Here is a 17,813-nt window from a genome sequence, read left to right as displayed (position 1 = left end):
AAGATGGACCCGGCTGGAATCGAATCATCCATTGAATAGCTGGCACATCCCTGCAGCTGCTGCTGCTTCTCTCTGACATACGTCCGTCTGCAAGGGCTGCAGCACAGACGCTAGGTCTCATTCTGTCTCACGTGACTCCTAAAATTAGAAGATTTCATTAAATGTAGACATTCACGTGGAGGTGTGGAGACAGAGGAGCTTAAAGGCGTATCAGATTTCAGCTGTAAGCCTTCCCGAAGGCTCCCCGCTCATTAACCTCCCAGAGGTTATCTGCAGCTCACAACTACAGATAGCACAGACCAAAAATATCCCCTCATTTCCCCTGTGCACACCCGTATGTATATGCTTAATCAATGTGGGCATCAATACTGGACAGAACTGCACAGATTTGTCCATTTACTGTAGGAGAGAGGAAAAGCTGCTAATAAATTAGCAACGCAGTCTTCAAAAGACTTACAGCCACTCTTGGAACTGCCTTTGTAGTTCACTCGTAGCTTTTATTTCCCCCCTTTGTTGTTCACATTTATGCCAATATATTCTATAGTAATTTGAACATGAAAGTAATTCATAAATAGTCTTGTTCAGCCAGATTAAAAGAAGTACGGTGAATGTAAATACTTAATTAAAAAGAATGCCAAAGAGGCTAAATCAGCATAGGAAATGAGCTTCTGTGGCAGTGAATGCTTTATGACCTTGTTTCTTGTTTGCGATGGCTCTTCCTCATTTATTGATGTATGGCATGAGTGATGACATCATTAAAAAAAACAAAAAAACAAAAAAAAGAGAAAGTCTATATAGTCCATAGTCCAATCTGCAGTCAATACCATCTGATGTGGATTATCATGCAGCAGAACAGATTTACAGTTAATATTCAGCTTTATTTTTTAACTGTAATCATAATCTGAATAGACCACTGACAGCATGGCTTCTCTGCAACATGGCTGAATGTGAAGAACTCTGATTCCCCTTTTTTATTTTTTAATAAATGCAGATCATTTATGGTCACAGTATGACCCAGAATGTTGACATTGTGTTCATCAATAATGACATTTTCTCTGCTAATATTGAAAATATATGTGTTTAAGACATCCTGTGTACACGTAGAGTCATTGTATTGTTTACGTCCCACATGCCATATATTAGTTATTATTATAATTGATTATTGATTATCAAGACACATGCTGATTTTTTTTTATTATTGTTTATGGTCTTAAATGGAATTTGCTGATCTACCACTTCCATCTTTTGCAGTTAGAGGAAGCCCTGAGCGAGGTGGACTTTCAGTTGAAGCTGGATCTTCATTTCACCGACAATGAGCAACAGTAGGTGTTTTTTGCAACTGGCTCTCAAAAGAGAGAGAATGCCACACTGTGGTCCCCTCTATTATGTCTTTTGGCTCACTGCCCTGATCACCACCTTTATCAGGTGCTCACAGTCACTGATTACTGTGATTCTGTGCATTGGCTTGGGACAAATACAAGGGGCAGTGGGTACTTTGCATTCTCAGACATTTTTTTAAAGAGTCTGGCAAAAAAGGCAAAAGACGTTTGTCAGTTATATTTCCCAATCTCTTAAGAAAGTGCTGCTCTTTTTAGCAGCAGGGTAGCTCTTTTACTATGTGCAATAAAATCAGTAGAATTGCACTCTTTTAATTAATCTGCACTTTCTGGAGTTTCACATCAGCACTGAGAGAAATGAACTGCTTATTCTACTAATGTAGTTCAGATACATATACTATAGTTGATTACATTCATTCATAGTAAGCAATTCACAAGCAAATATAGTCATGTTTACTCTGCACTCTGCAGTTATTTAGCAGTTATTTCTCCTTTTGAAATTACATTGCTGCTTTAGCATGAATGTAAACACCGTATACAAGCTGAAATTAGGTTGCATAACAATTAAATTAATCATTTAATTCATTTTTGTTTATGAAAAATGACACCACAATGTTTATACTGCAGTTTTTTGTTCCTAATGGCTGCCAATTACACTAGTACAGCTGATGATCAACCCATCATAATGAGACATGAGATGAGTAGGCTCCACAAACATGCACTATGGTGTAAATAGAGGAAGTGTGCCAAAACGTTTTGGATGCTACAGATAAAGGAGACTATATTTTGTTAATCTAGTCTCTAGTCTGTTAATCTGCTAATGTAAGCCGATATTGTGTTGAGATGACAATGCTGCTGACTGCTGATTCTAAGCTGCCTTTCCTCTTTGTGTCCTTCTGCCCAGGCTGGCAGAGATCGCGACCGTCCCATTGATCAGCAGTCGAACCCTCAACCTCCACTTCCACCCGCGAAGAGGCCTCCACCACCACGTCCCAGTCATGTTTGACTACTTCCACCTTTCCGTCATCTCCGTCTCCATACACGCCTCACTGGTTGCCTTACATCAGCCGCTAATCAGGTAGACAAAACAAGGACTTCTGGCACAGCTCTTGCGTATATTGATGGTCATCCAAACACTTATCTGATTAATTCTGCTGTCAATATCATAAAGTCAGTATTTAGGCATGCATTACATAGATTACTGCAGCACTCGATTGATTGGAACAGTAGCAGCTTCAGTCTTGCCTCACACACTCATACACTGATGGTTTGTCCCTGCATGTGTCCTCCTCTCTCCACAGCTTTGCACGTACTGGGAAGGGCTCCTGGCTTGGCAAAGGCTCGCCAGAGAGCGCAGGCGACCCATCTGCCATGTCTGTAGAGAACCTGGTGTTCGGAGCCGGCTACTGCAAACCTGTCATCTCTGAGGTATGTTAACCTTTAGCAGAGAGTCGCTGAAATCCAAACCCTATTTTGTCTCACAGAGCTGAACAGCACTGTCCCTGTTCAGCTTTGTTTTTTTTTAATAATCAAGCAGCTAAATGCCAAGCGATGACATAAACTGGACGGCTCAGGACAGAGGCCGGCGGATTTAGCCCAGGATTTTAGTTTTGGCATATGATCCAGAAGCAACAGGATTCTGTGCTTGATCTGGATTACAGATTCTAGATTCTCAACCATTTTGAGGCGCTCTGTGAAGTCTTGGAAGACATAAAGACCAGAGGCAGACATGGTGATTATTACTGTGCAGAGCTGTGGCTTTTCATAATATCTGATTAACCTACCTGCCTAGGCATGTCGGCTGCAGGCTTAGCATCTGGAATTAATACGCGCTTTCAGAGGAAATGACGGTGTAGTCCCTCATACGTCCCCGCTTATTTACAGTACACTTTAAAATGTACAACTGCACCATAACGGACATAATAATCCAATTACTGTTATCACCCCATTATTCTAAATGTTTTTGTAATAGGAAATTATATTGACATATATATGCATATATAATGGTGAAGGCAATGGGCTAGTTATGCAATCAGTCCATGGCCTACTGCAACAAACCTAGTACACCAATAATGGCTGCCAACTTATGACTATGTTGAAATAATCAATGAATCTTAACTATTGATTAGAAGTTGTCTAATTATTTAGTGGCTCTTATTTAGCTTTTAGCATCCAAGCTTTGAAAGAGAGGTGCTAACCGACAATGTTTAGTCATTTATTCGACCCAGAGTGGCAGAACCTGTCTGCTGTGGTACCCTTACACTGACTAAATCGTTAATCATACTTAGCAAGGTCCTTAGAAGGTTGTTTTCTCTCCCCCGTTACTATGAAATTCTTTCAGGCATTCAATAGTTTTTGTGTTGCATCGTTAGCGCAATTTTTGTTTTGTCACATCCTGGTTGCTATTACTACAAGAGATGGTAAAGGGGCAGCACAGTGGTAAGGTGGTTAGCACTGGTTTTCTCCCAAATGCCAAAGACATGCATGTTAGGTGTGAGTGTTTCTGTGTCTTTCTATATAGTAGACTGGTGACCTGTTAAGGGTTTAGCCCGCCTCTCACCCATTGACAGCTGGGATAGACTCCAGCAACCCTATAGTACAGAACAAAGTTCAGAAAATGGATGAATGAATGGTAAGGCAGTGGGATAGTGACCCAAAACAGTGTTTACTCAAGCTTTACAGTATGATGTGACCAACTTATAATCATGAATTAAATTCATTGCAACTAATGTTATGCACCCCTAAAGTAACTGTACCAAAGGTCATAGTCCCACGTGGGTCGTCCTTTCCCTCCTGCACTTCCCCCACTCACCTAAACCAAACACAGGTGATGAAAACTCACCTGACATGTACAGTCTCTTGTTTCTGGGGTAGCCTGGGACAAGGGTTGGAAAATGTGTAAAAACAGCTGGAAAGAAGAATCAGAGGATATAACTTTATGTTCTGTATTTGCCAATATACTGCACCATTGTAAAGCTACCCTCCACCCCCACCCTCACCATAATATGCATCTCTCAGCTCCCTGCGGACATCACAGTCTGCACCGTAAATCCTAATGAGCTCCCTACATCTTCACCACCACCATCATCCTCTGTGCCGCTCCTCCTCCACCTCCTCCTGTTTTTTTTTTTTTTTTTTTACTCGCTACCCCTGGCCGGGCACTTTAATAAGCCCTGCGTTTAGCCAGGCAGGGGGGTTTCGTTTGATCACAGTAATGAGCGCCACGTATCAACGTAGCTGCAGGTGAAATCTGCACACACGCTGCCACCACCTCCTCCTCCTTCACCTTTTATTTATTTAGAGCTTTTAACCTGAGGCCACGCTTAGTTTTCAGCACTTTCCCCTCTTAACACAGAGGCATTTCCTCTCCTGCAAAAAATCGAATGATATCAGCAATTTGTAAGGGTATTTTTGGTGAAAAAAACTCATATATAAAGTGCAAAAGTAGCAAATAAAAGCAGAAACCCACCTGACAAGTGAATGTACTCACATCACAGGCCATTGTCAGCGCAGAGAGAAACTATGCTTTTTACGATAATGACCGGTTCGTACAGAAAAATAGCTATTTTTCTCTGCACCTCCACAGGCTGATCCTGTCAGGCCTCTATAAAGCTAAAGAGAAATATGAAAGTAAACATACAGATGTTCCCTTCCTGGTTTGGGTATACTGCGCTGCTGCAATTACAGACTGCGCGCAGGTATGATGATAGGGCCGGAGACTTTACCCGCCCCAAGCAAATTACAGTACATTCTCAGATACTTGGGGGATGGCATGCCTGTCGGAGCTCCGAGCCCCAGTGGCGCTACCAAAACATCCCAGCCATGGGAAGAACTCCATGGATGTGCTGTTTCAGGTCAGGGACTAGGGCAGGAAGGGCCCACTCTGCCCCTCTGCTGGCTACATATTATGACATACAATGAAAGTGGTTTGGGTTTAAGGCCAATAGCTTTTTCTTTCAGATAAATGAGATGCTCAGTTGTGGCATCAAGGCCTTTGTAATATATTTCTGTTTGCACAGGAGATCCTGAAGGTTTTACTTCACTGTTAGAGAGCCACCTGCTGGAAGCATGCTTCATATCACAGCTCATATGCAGGACTCACTCAGATTGTTCTGTTGGGAGTTTTTTCACTTATCATGAGGTCTTGTTTCCAATCTTAAACGTGCATCATTTTAAGCCCTAGACATGAGAAGATGCAGAGGATTCAGTGTCACCTTCCCACACCTTTTAAACTTCATGACAGGGATGTTGTACATCCTCTGGTGTCATGTAAATGTATTGATCTGCTTTTACAGCCCGCAGCAAGCTGTGTTTAGGGCCCATTTGTCTCCTAGTGTTGCATTTGATCCTCCAAGTAATTATTATGATGCACAAATAAGCTCCGTTTACTGCAAGGTCACAGTGACAAGCCTGCACAACTGCTCCAGTGGAGGCTGTAAAGTTCAGCTATGTGTACATGTCAGTCATTAAGGCAGCCTTTTTTTGTCATCTTCAGAGGTGACTTGTGCCCTACATAGCAGCTGACATTTCTTATGTCTTTCTTCTGTGTATCCTCCTCGGCAGGGAAGCTTTTATGTGCCCAGTGAAAACTGCCTGCAGAGAGCTCACACATGGCACCGGCGGCTCTGTCGCCTCCTGTTGGCCGCACACAGAGGCCTGCACAACTACTTCAATGCACTGATGAAGGAAATCCCACAGCTGCAGCAGACTGCACAGGAATCAGGTAATGCATGCACAACACCATTTTTGACACCATTAGTTTTTTAGCAATTCATTTACTTTTGTACACATTTTAACATTTAAAAATATTTTTTTTCCACAGAGGTTCTGCCTGTTGAAGAAACTCTAAATCAGCTGACAATAGAGTTACAGGTATGTTTATTTAAAGATGTAATTAGTTGCAGTGCAGTCACATAATACACTGATAATGATATGATTTATCTGCCACTAAAACAGGTGTGTCAATGAACTTTTTGACCTTATATGATTAAAAAAAACTGAGGTCATGATGTTCGGGCCTAGTGAGGCTTCCACAATTCACGTGGATCTAGGTCCTTTGAGTCAACTTCTGACCCAGACAACCACAAACCAGGGGGTGAGACTGGACAGTGATCTTAAACTTGACATGCAGATTAACTCAGTGGTTAAGTCTGGCTTTTATCAGTTAAGACAACTAGCCAAAGTCTAGTCACGGCTCGACTATACTATTGCAATGCACTTTATTTTGGGCTGAGCCAGGCGTCGCTGTCTCGTTTACAACTGGTTTAAACTGCTGCAGATCCACCTTTAAATGGTACCAAACCAGATTTTAGCCTCAATTCATTGGCTCCCGGTGCATTTTCGCCTTGATTTTAAAATTCTTTTTATTTGTTTTTAAACGTCTGCATGGCCGCTCCTGACCTGCTTCAGCCATACGCTCCTTCACGCTCCCTCAGGTCAGCAGATCTGTCCCTGTTAGTTGTTCCTAAGACAAAGAGAAAACTGATACAAATATTTCAAAGTTGTTGCTGTTTTTTATTGCATGATTTCTTTGTTGTAAAACAAAAATTATGCCCATTGTTTAAGTGCAGGGATACAAAGGCCATACAACACAGACAATGACGATATCATATATCATATATTTTATGTCACATTCAAAGGATTAGAATCACATTTAAAGGATTAGAATCCAGAGACAGTGGTTGAAGGTCAGTTGATGGCTGCTTTGTTGCGTTTATATGTGGCTGCCTCAGAGAAAAGGTTGGCAGTCTGTATGGCAGAGCAGAGAGGAGTAATAGACTGCAACAGCTGGACTGGTGGATGAGCCACAGGTGTGCTGGAGACTGATGGATGACTCTCGATGGTGGTGTACCATGAAGCGAGTTCGACACAGGCAGGCTTTCTTTGAGTGAGCAGGCATGACGAAGCCGAAGCTCTCAATCAGTTGTATCACAACTTTGGTTATAACGTGTATCTGCCTCAGGCTCTGTGCATGTTCCCTTTAAAGGGTGTTTGATGCATCATTTTAAAGCTTACATTGTTTCTGGGTCACAGACTTTATCCAGGAAGAACAGGTGGTTATTATCGATGCAGAATATGTAGCTTTCATCACAATGAAAGAGGATCACCATGATCTCCAGACTCTCTCTGTCTGAACGTGATGTAGTCTGGTTATAAACAGCCACCGTCGTGATTTCGCTAACTCTGACATCAGGCTTAACAGACCTCGCTTAACCTCGCTTCATCCATGTCTACATAAACAAAATGCGTTGAGTTGCTGCTCTGCGATTGGCTGATAAGATTGTGATTGTGTTTAATGAGCAGGTCAAGCTCAAAAGGAGGTGATATTTTTTTGCTGCGGCTCGGCGGCCTGTTTAAATGACAAGAAAATGTTATTTTTGTAAATCTAATGCCTGGTGTCTACTTTATGTTTCAGCCTGTTAGGCATTTTTATAGCAATAAAAACACTCTATTACCCTTTAAATGGTAACACTTTGCAGAACAGAATGAGCATTTAAAAATAATGAATGTACTGTGGAGTTAGTGTATAAATATGGGAAAACCAAAGCTCCACAACTAAAGCAATATCTTTGAAAAGCATTCAGTTTGATATTACAGGAGTGTATCTCTCTCTCTCAGCTGCAGGAAGGCCACGACAAGGTAGCTGAGCAGATCAGCAGGGACGTGAGCCAGCTCTGCTCCCAGCTTTCTGCTCTGTGGAGCCACTTCCTGGAGGCTGCTGTGCTCAACCCCCACATCCTGTCCTATCTGGCCCAGGAGCACCACACGCTCAGGGTGAGGAGTCCCACTCCATCAAAGGCGGGCTTATACAATGCTCAAGCGTCATCATTGTGTCTTTATTAGAGAACATATGGTTAAATATAGTTGTTCTGATCCTCAGCGCCTACACTGAAACATAAAAATAGGTTCGAACAAAAACAGGCTTTCATAATCGTTGAATATTAGAACTCCTTGAGGCATATTATGACCAGCTTTCTTAAAGGTTTCACAGGCTGTTGAATATAAACAGTCTACCAACACATGGAAATGATCTCCACACTAAAAATAACCTCCTTGTTGGAGCAAAGTTTTGACAAGTTCTGTCTAGAAAACATCCAGAATGAAAGTTTCTAGTGAAACTAAACTCCTAAACCTTTGTTTTGTGCAGATATAGCACACATTTTTAAACATTAACACAGGTTGAGGAAGTGCCCTAGGCTTTCCATGGAATGGCAGGGAGGTCTCAGAGCAGAGCCATACAGCCAAATATAACTTACTGCAGATGAAAATTTATTTTTCTTTGATGCTAGCGCATCGGAGTGAACTGTATTTATGGTCAGTTTGTGACTTTAAACTTCTAACAGCGCTCAGGCTCTTTTTATTACTGAAAATGTTCAAAAGTGCTGATTTTCTTTGTTTTTTGCAGAATTTTCTTAGTCCAATTAGTTCATTTTAATTGAATTTTTAATTGTGACATAGTGGCTGTGATGAAATCTTGTGGCTTGAAACACAACACCTGATGTGTGTGCAAATGTGGGCTGTGGGTAGAGCTGCCATTATTACTGAGAAATGATAAGACCTCAGCAGCTTAAACCCAGCTGAGCAGGCTAATATAATTTCCTATCTAATCACTGGACTGTTTAATATGAATATGTGCTTCACAGTGAAGTGGCTCTCATGGCTCTATTACGTGCTACTGTTTCTTCTCAGTTGTCTGAAAATAATGAACATGTTTGCTTTGGTATTGAGTTACCCCGAGGGGTTACAGTCATGCCTCCATCCCACCAGCAGAGTCATGATTTCAATTAACACTTATTTCTGTAATTATTGTGTGATGAAAATGCACAAGAAACAGTGTTTCCCAGTGATTTGCCTGTCATGGTGGCTGACTTTTGAGGATTTCTAATTGGAGCTTGTTTTTTTAAAATGAGGTTTGTGTGTTTCTGGAAAGGTGAGGAGGTTCTCAGAGGCGTACTTCTTCACCGAACACCCCAAAGAGATATCGCTGACCTTTCAAGAGGAGCTGTAAGTACCATGTTCTTGAAGAGCATCATTCTCTGCTGCGTAGAGAAGATTCATGGTATTGTTGTTTCCTTATTCAGAATTAACAGACATGGCCAGATAGCAGCTGAAGTGCGGAGCTCGGACTACCTGACCAAGATGCCTCCTTTACCTGTTGAGTGCCTGGACATCGATGGAGACTGGAACAGCCTGCCTATCATCTTTGAGGACAGATACGTGGAGTCTCCTCAAACAGGTAGTACACAATGGACAGTTGTTCAAACCAACCACACTGTTTACACTACTAATATGTAGTCTATACTTTAACTGAGTGACCCTGTAAGCATTCGATTTGTACTTAAATCTTGGTGTTGCAGTACAGACACAGTATAACAAGTAACATTTAGACTAAACACTTGTGAAAGCATTATGGCAAACAAGAAAAAAATAAGCTCAGACTTGAGAAAAAAGGATTGTTAATGTCTATAAAGCAGGAAAAGAGGAAAAGGATATACTAAGTTTCAAGAACTGGTGTTAGACTTTAACAAGTTCAGAGAGAGTAAAAGTCAGAATAAGACTGGCAGAGGTAGAAAGCAAAAAATAGAAGGCTCTGGAAATAAAACTAGTAAGAGATGTGTCTAAACAGCCTAGAACAACTGCCAAGACATTGGTGAATGATTTAGCCAAGTCTGGAACTGAAGTGTCAGAAAAGACTACTCACTTAAGTCCTGCACAGGAATGGACTGCCGGGCTGCGGACCACTTTGGCAAAAAAAGACACCTCCAATCAAGAGACAACCCTGGAGACAGATTATACATACTGGATGTGTGTCATTTGGCCAGATGAAGGAGAACTAGAGCTCTTTGCTCATGCGTTGTCTTCACTTGGAGAAAGAAAGGTGTACAATCCAAAAACACAGGGTTCTGAAATGTATGATTTTAATAAGGGGCATCACTGATTGTTTCATACTTTTACAAATAGAATGTTTTTGTCTTTCCAGAGTGGGTATCTCATGTGCCAACCCTAGACGAGCAAACCAACTCAGATCCTGCCAAGAGCGTGTTAGAAAGCAGCCAGGGAGCCAAATCACCAGCAATATCCCATCATTTCTTGGACAGTAATGAAAGCATGGACCTGCCCATGTATGTCTCACTCACGGCTGACCAGAGTAACATCAGTAGTGCACAGAGCCTCATCCCTACTGAGGACAGTGCAGAGCTCTCTCAGGCAGAGGCGCAGAACTTGAAGGAACCAGCAGAAAGTCATAGCCGAGATAAGGAACACAGGCCTCCAAATGGAGAGGTGGTTTCTTCAAACCTCACTGACTATACCAACAGTAGTGATGTGTCCCCTGCTCATCACATACCAGAAAATACCATCCAACTGTATGATGCCACAAACCACATCAGCGTAAGAAAGAATGAAAGCAATAAAGAGGAGTCTGACACAGCCATGCCTTTAAATCACTCCATGGATGACGAGAGTGAGGACATCCCTCTTATCACCCTGCCTCCACATCCAACTGTACCCCCCTTTCCCGGCGATCTCAGAAAAGACATGACACACCGTGGAGGCTTGATCAGCTCCAAGATCATGAAGCGCTCGTCATCTGTTATTTCTGACTCAGGTATCGAGAGCGAGCCCAGTTCGGTGGCGTGGCCCGTGGAGGCCGCACTGCGAGGTCGACCTCCTCTGGACTTCTCCAGCGAGCGGGAGATCCCACAGCAAATAGTGCGTCACCGGCCGGTCCACCGCAGCTCTCTGGAAGGCCTGCAGGTGGAGAGCAACGGCAGCCTCCCAAGTGGAGGCATACAAGCCTCGCTCACCTCTATTAGCTCCCTGCCCTACGAGGAGGACCAGCAACAGAGGCAGCTCAGCAAGCTGACCAAGTCGGTCTCTGCGCCACAGATAAGCAGCCCGGAGGACACAGAGGGTGACCACAAGCTGCTTAACCTGGAAACAGATCCATGCCGGATGAACTGTTCCTCTTTGAACTGCAAACTGGATTCAGAGGAGTCTGAATTTTCTCTACTAGACACAAGTTCAACAGCAGACCTTGGCCATATTCTCAAGGAGAATAAGTCAAACCCTTCACAGAGCCTGTCAGAGTCATACAAAATCAAGTCGGTGTTAAATGGTGTGTCTGAAGGGTTGCTTTTACAAGAAAGCCCTCAAGTGAAGGAAAGTGCTCTTATTGGCAGCCAGGTGGAGAATATAAACCATCAAACACACATCAGTGGAGTGAGCGCCTCAGTGGAGGATGTGCATCTTGTGGAAGTGGAAGCAGCGCCCTGCAGCAAACCATGTGTGCATAAAAGTGCGACAGATCAGGAGAGTATTAACACCGGAGAAGAGTGCCAAAGTTTCCATCAGAAGCCTCTAAAACCATCCAACGGCCTCTCTGTGCAGAGGCCAGGTGACCTCACAGGACTGACAACCAACAATGATGCAGCGTTATCCACTGAATCCAGTAGAATATCAACCAGTGAGAAAGAACCTTTGGACTGCCAGACTAAACCCTCGAAGATCCCCAACTCTGGGCTGGCCTTCGTTAACAAGAAGATGGTGGAGGTGGTGAACATGTCTGTGTCCTGCGCTCCGACCTGTCTGCCATTTTCATCTGTGCTGAGAGACTCTCCGTCTATCAGCGGGATGTCCACTCGCCAGGCTACGTCACCTATCACCCACCAGCCCCTGGGTTCTTTTGGCATCATCTCCTCATCTTCGCTCACCCCCTTAAACATGGATGACGCAACCAATGAACGGATGCTGAAGTGAGTTTTTGTTGTTGCTAAATGAGGTCTAGTAGAATATGGCATTATAAACAGCACCAGCTCTCTTTGACAGAATAGTTTAAAAAGAGTAGTGACAGCAATACTCACAGAAATCACATTTCTATAAACTCTGGATTAGCTTTCTTGTTAGCATTAGCTTTCAAACTTTTACAGTACTCTAATACTTCTCTCCACACAGATAGTGACACACTTAAGATTATTGTTCTAGCTATGAAAAATCAATTTATGCTTCCACTTCCCAGTGCATCATGGGAGATAAACACATAGGCTACTGACCTTTGATATGCTGGTCAGCAATCTATCCTTAGCTGTGTGTGATTCAAATACACAGAATGAGGTGGTCTGGTATTAGAGACTAGATATAGACTAGGCTAGATATTGAAGTAGAGTTTGTGTAAAAATTTGCTGTGTTTTATTGTTAAAAGTACGCAACCATCATCTGCACGCAAAGAATCCTGGGATGTGTTTGATTGTGAAGGATCCACCTGAGGCATCCTTTGCACAGAAAACAAGGCCAAAACACACAGCTTTATTAGTATTGGAAGCAGTAGCTGACTGTTACTCATGCTTGGAAAAAGTCGTAGAATAAAAAAGGAGGGTAAGAAAGTCAAGTTGAGGTGAAATGCCTCCTGAGTGTGTTAAATCACATTAAAGACCGTGCAGACAAATCCATCATGATTAGCTGGAAGTTCAGGAATCGGATTTGTTGTGACTCCTGCACGGTTTAAGTCTGTAACCTGGCCGAATGACAGGGTGATATACTTTGAGCAGCTTCTGTGCAAGTCTGAGACTTTTTGTTGAAGTTGCTCACAAGTGGCCAGAACTGTAGCTAATCAAAGATGGGAATGCAAGGCAGGTTTTCTATTTTATTATGGTAGATTTACCTTTAAAACAAAATCCAATCTTAAACCAGCATGTCTTATTTTAAACTTCTTCTCTGATTTTCTTCAGTTTTTACAAAGCCAAAGAGGAGCTGTTGAAAGAGTTGAGCTTTGCGGCCAGTTTGTACAGCGACCTTCCTCTCCTGGCATCAGATGTGCCCTACTTCCCCCCCGAGGAGGATGACGAGGAGTTTGACGACGGCATACACCTCGTTGTGTGCGTCCACGGGCTTGACGGTGGGTGTATTGCACAAGGCTATAATCTAATAGCTATTAAACTGACACATCCGTTTCCTATTAGCATTGTAGATTAATATAGTCCGAGCCCTTAATGTGCTGTCTGTGAATACTAATTCCAGGTATCTCTTAAATGATTTATTAATGAGCAAGAAACTTTGATTTCCCCCCTCTGCCTCCAGGAAACAGCGCAGACCTCCGCCTGGTGAAGACTTTCATCGAGCTGGGCCTTCCGCGATCCAGGCTGGACTTCCTCATGTCTGAGAGGAACCAGGTATGGGGGGGACTTGATATCACATTCTGTGTTTTAATCTGCACAGCGCTGACTGTCCAGCTTTTCTTCCCTCCTCCCTCTCCTCCCTCTCTCTCTCTCTCAGGCTGACACGTTTGCAGATTTCGACACGATGACAGACAGGCTGCTGGATGAGATCATTCAGCATATCCAGCTGTACAACCTCACCATACGCAGGATAAGGTGAGTGTGGCTCAGGTTCGATGAGGTGGAAATGGAACAGCGGGGTTTGGCGATCTTGCGTGGTCAGCAGATGGCAGCAGAGACCATACACTGACTCCCGTGATCAGCATGAATGTATAGATAAATGTGCACTGAATGAATGAAAAGCTCTTATCATACAGTGCCAATGAGTTTCTGACTTTCAATGATAGACTGCTCTCCTTTATGCGGCGCTGTGTCGCCTGGTTCCAGTCAAATTGAGCCATTCATCTTCCTGCCTAATTGCCCTCAATGTGCCAATTTATTTCTCTGTAAGAGTTTCCACTAAAGTTTCTTAACTCTCTTTATTGTGACGTATTCCCGGGAGAGCAAGTATCAAAGATGAATGCGATGGACTGCCACAGCAGCATCTGGTTCTCTCTCCACATTACCTCTATATTTAGTTTGGTAGGAGACAGATGAGAAGGAGCAGGCATGGGGGATGAGGGATTTTTACAGCAATACAGTAATTAGACTAAGTGCCAGACAAAGCTTGATGAATCTAATATTTCCCACTGCTGGGAAGATGCTGTTAATTTGTATGGTGCGTCCTCTGTGTTAGCATCATTAAGTTGCCTTTGAGAATGTTTAAAGTTAATGGATTTTATTTCTGTCAAATAGAGGAAGCAGATTCTGGATTCTATGATAAGCTACTGCACAGTATTATAGGTCAGCAGCGTTGGAGGCACTGTGTGTGTGTGTGAATTCTTGTTTCTTGTTCCTTCTTCCTGCTGCCCACTCAGGCTGCAAGTTTCTCTCTCTCTGAAAGTTGTTCCTATCCGTCCAACAGCTTCATCGGACACTCTCTGGGGAACATCATCATCCGTTCGGTGCTGACCAGGCCTCGCTTCCGCTGCTATCTGCCCAAGCTGCACACTTTCCTCTCCCTGTCAGGCCCGCACTTGGGAACGCTGTACAACAACAGTGCACTGGTCAGCACAGGTGAGGACACTGCTGCTGCGTTTTCACTCCTAGCAGCTCATCCGCACTGCTGTCCTGGCTGCTCTGCTGGTTTTAGATGCCTTATTCTGTATGTGTTTGTGTGTTTGTGTAGGTCTGTGGTTAATGCAAAAGCTAAAGAAATCGGGATCCTTGCTACAGCTCACCTTCAGAGATCACGTGGATCCAAGGAAAACATTCCTCTATCTCCTGAGCCAGAAACCAGGTAACGATATGAAAGCATCCAATCTGAAACGGAGGCGCTTTACAGACTATTACTTGAAAGGCGGTCTGTGCAAATATTCATGAAAATGTTGTCATCTTGTCTTTTTTTTGTCAAATTTTTGTATGTGTCAGCTTGCTCAAACCGCTGCCAGCGGGCTGTGAGAGGGCCTCTGTGAGAGGCCTCCCCACTGTGCGAGTGGAACAAAGCAGTCGTTTGTCACACAGGCTTGAAGAAGATAAGCCTGAAAACGCTCCCTCCCTCCCCTCCTCTCCCCTCCACCCCACCCTCTCTCTCTCTCTCTCTCTCTCTAGAAGCGTGGCAGGCTGACAAAATGATCCAAACTCTTGTCAATGGAAACCCACTAGCGCACTCTCATAAAAGCACACTGACAGCAGACAAGAGGAAAAAAACACAGCTTTATCATATCAAGCCTGTCATTGTACTTTGTGATTATACTTTGCATTTTACAGCTGATTCACCCCCTTTTTCCTCTCACATTTGGCCTCACACATGCACTCAAGTGTACGCCCTCTTGTTTTTGTGTCCTTTTAAGGGCTTCAGTTCTTTAAGAACGTGGTGCTGGTGGCGTCTCCGCAGGACCGCTACGTTCCTTTCCACTCCGCCAGGATAGAGATGTGCAAAACCGCCCTCAAAGACAGAACCACAGGTCAGAATGCTGGAATGGATTCTTTTTTCATATATTTCATATATTAATTTGGGCAGCAGTGGCTCAGTGGTAGAGCAGGGTTGTCCAATAACCAGAAGGTTGGCGGTTCGCCCCCAGCTCATCTCTAGTCATTGTTGTGTCCTTGGGCAAGGCAGTTTACCTACATTGCCTACATTGCCTGGCACTTTAGTGTCTTTTGGTTCTCTAAATAAGAAGAAGAGAACCTCCTCAGAGCCAGGGTCTGGTTTGTCCCACAGTCTACTATAGGAACACTGTGTAAATGAGTGAAAGTCTCACTCTAAGCTTTTTCCTGCCAATTGATTCTCCCAAATCCCACACTCTAGCAATTCATTGCTTATATGCAAATATAGGTTGATAGAATTCAACTGACATTTTTTCCTCTATCTTCTCTCACTGTGAGACTCAGATTTAGTTGTCACCCCAGATTTAGCATGTTTGTACATGAAAGGTGTGACTCATGTCCAAACTCATGTTTCCACTGAAGGACCCGTGTACACGGAGATGATCAACAACCTCCTGCAGCCGCTCGTGGAGGCCAAAGAGTGTCGGCTGATCCGCCAAAACGTGTTCCACGCTCTGCCTAACACGGCCAACACGCTGATCGGCCGCGCCGCCCACATTGCTGTCTTGGACTCAGAGCTTTTCCTGGAGAAGTTCTTCTTAGTGGCAGGACTTAACTACTTCAACTAAAGGTGCTCGTAACTGCAGACTGGATAATACTGGAGGATATAAAGTCCTTACCTTCACCTTGTACAGTGTATGTGTGTATATATATATATATATAATCCCTGGCATCTAAGACCTGACAGACAGACCTGTATATCATTTGGTTAGGATCGTTAGCAGCTGTTATTCGAGGATCCATGTGTCGTGACTGTTTAAACTGCTAACTCAGAAGTCTGAGTTCGACGTGTAGCCATGCAAAACAAAACATCTGACGTCGATGACAGGATTGATTGTAGATGTTTTGTCGGCCTTATGAATAACCTCTCACCCTGCTTTCCCTTTAGAGCTGCTGTAGAGCCTCCAGTATGACCGATGATAGTCCTGCACTTTCCTTAGACCCAGGGCAATAGATATGAGCAGCATTTATCCCCTTTGATCCTACATGAAGTATTTTGTTGTACAAACCATACATGTTCCTTTATACAGAAATTAATATATTGTTTAAATTATTTATTTTTTAATCCGCTTAGTTTAGTCCGTCCTAAATGTAAACATTCTGCGTGCAGTTCATCAAATCCATGAAGTAAGAAGTGTGTTATGATGCAGGCAGAAGTGTTACCCCATTATATTATATTATATTATTATTATTATTTATAATCTAGTCCAGTCTGCTTATTCACTAAAATCCTTGCCCCTGATTGGTTGGAAAATAAGTGTGCATTAGCCTACTGATTGTCTCCTCCAATATCTTTTTAATGTATTGTTTGCACTGAATGACTGACAGATCAATTGGCTATTTCGGGGATTATACATTTGCTAAGCCCCACCCCTGTTCATGCTCACCAGACATGCTAACATTAAACTCATTGATCACTAATTTGATTTTCAGCCTTGTCAATGCTGGATTATTGACCCTAGCTTCCTAAACTAATGTTATCTAATAGATTGTATCACTCTCAGACATTGAAAAAAAAATAGCTTTTTTAGCATTTGCATTCAAATTAACCTCTGCTTAGCTTCCAGTGTAGTATTTCAAGCAGTGATTGGTGTCAAAATGACTGTTTGATTATCACAATGCTAACATGAGCTATGTGGTTTGATGTTGCTTAGGTGTAGGCAGAATTGCTATAGCTTGCTTCAACTTGTGGTGTGACCATAACTCACAAACTAACCTGTTGGAGGTAGCATATCAGTTGAAAGTCAGCTAGCTAGCTTGACAAGCTAACAGCTGAAGCAGGGAGGGGTCTAACAATTTGTAAACGTATTTATAAACTACTAACAAAACACAGGTTATTTGTGGCTATCATAAATTATGCGGTGGACAGACGGGAAGCAGGCTTACTGATATAATCAATAATGCAAAAAAAATGTGTATAATATCCCTGGTCAGCTATTTAAAATGCATTCATATTTAATGGTACAAATCAGGGTGTCAACACTGGATGATTTTGCACACTGCCAAGATTCTCCCCCTTATACTCTGTCTCATCAGTGTGATGTCGTCTCATGTTGGATGCTGTAGAGTATTTGAACATCTCATCAGCTGAATGTGAAGTGTGTGTTTTTTCTCT

At 43.0% G+C, this 17,813-nt stretch overlaps 1 protein-coding gene across 1 annotated transcript in view; it reads left to right on the top strand.

The window, feature by feature from the left end:
• Positions 1 to 16,855, top strand: part of fam135b (family with sequence similarity 135 member B) — a 32,213-nt gene extending 15,358 nt beyond the window's left edge. Inside the window, exons 5-20 of the mRNA XM_028397561.1 lie at positions 1,252 to 1,322; positions 2,242 to 2,415; positions 2,639 to 2,765; positions 5,901 to 6,060; positions 6,160 to 6,209; positions 7,956 to 8,111; positions 9,268 to 9,341; positions 9,419 to 9,573; positions 10,318 to 12,091; positions 13,064 to 13,230; positions 13,413 to 13,504; positions 13,608 to 13,705; positions 14,514 to 14,665; positions 14,778 to 14,888; positions 15,442 to 15,555; positions 16,061 to 16,855. Coding sequence (XP_028253362.1) covers positions 1,252 to 1,322; positions 2,242 to 2,415; positions 2,639 to 2,765; positions 5,901 to 6,060; positions 6,160 to 6,209; positions 7,956 to 8,111; positions 9,268 to 9,341; positions 9,419 to 9,573; positions 10,318 to 12,091; positions 13,064 to 13,230; positions 13,413 to 13,504; positions 13,608 to 13,705; positions 14,514 to 14,665; positions 14,778 to 14,888; positions 15,442 to 15,555; positions 16,061 to 16,266 — 3,681 coding nt within the window. The 3' untranslated portion in view covers positions 16,267 to 16,855. The remainder of the gene's footprint in view (positions 1 to 1,251; positions 1,323 to 2,241; positions 2,416 to 2,638; positions 2,766 to 5,900; positions 6,061 to 6,159; positions 6,210 to 7,955; positions 8,112 to 9,267; positions 9,342 to 9,418; positions 9,574 to 10,317; positions 12,092 to 13,063; positions 13,231 to 13,412; positions 13,505 to 13,607; positions 13,706 to 14,513; positions 14,666 to 14,777; positions 14,889 to 15,441; positions 15,556 to 16,060) is intronic.
• Positions 16,856 to 17,813: the final 958 nt, after the last annotated feature.

The sequence above is a fragment of the Parambassis ranga genome, chromosome 2, assembly GCF_900634625.1.
Source record: "Parambassis ranga chromosome 2, fParRan2.1, whole genome shotgun sequence".
Classification (NCBI taxonomy): domain Eukaryota; kingdom Metazoa; phylum Chordata; class Actinopteri; family Ambassidae; genus Parambassis; species Parambassis ranga.
The sequence above is the reverse complement of the archived record's forward strand: the minus strand, read 5'-3'. Positions and strand labels throughout refer to the sequence as shown.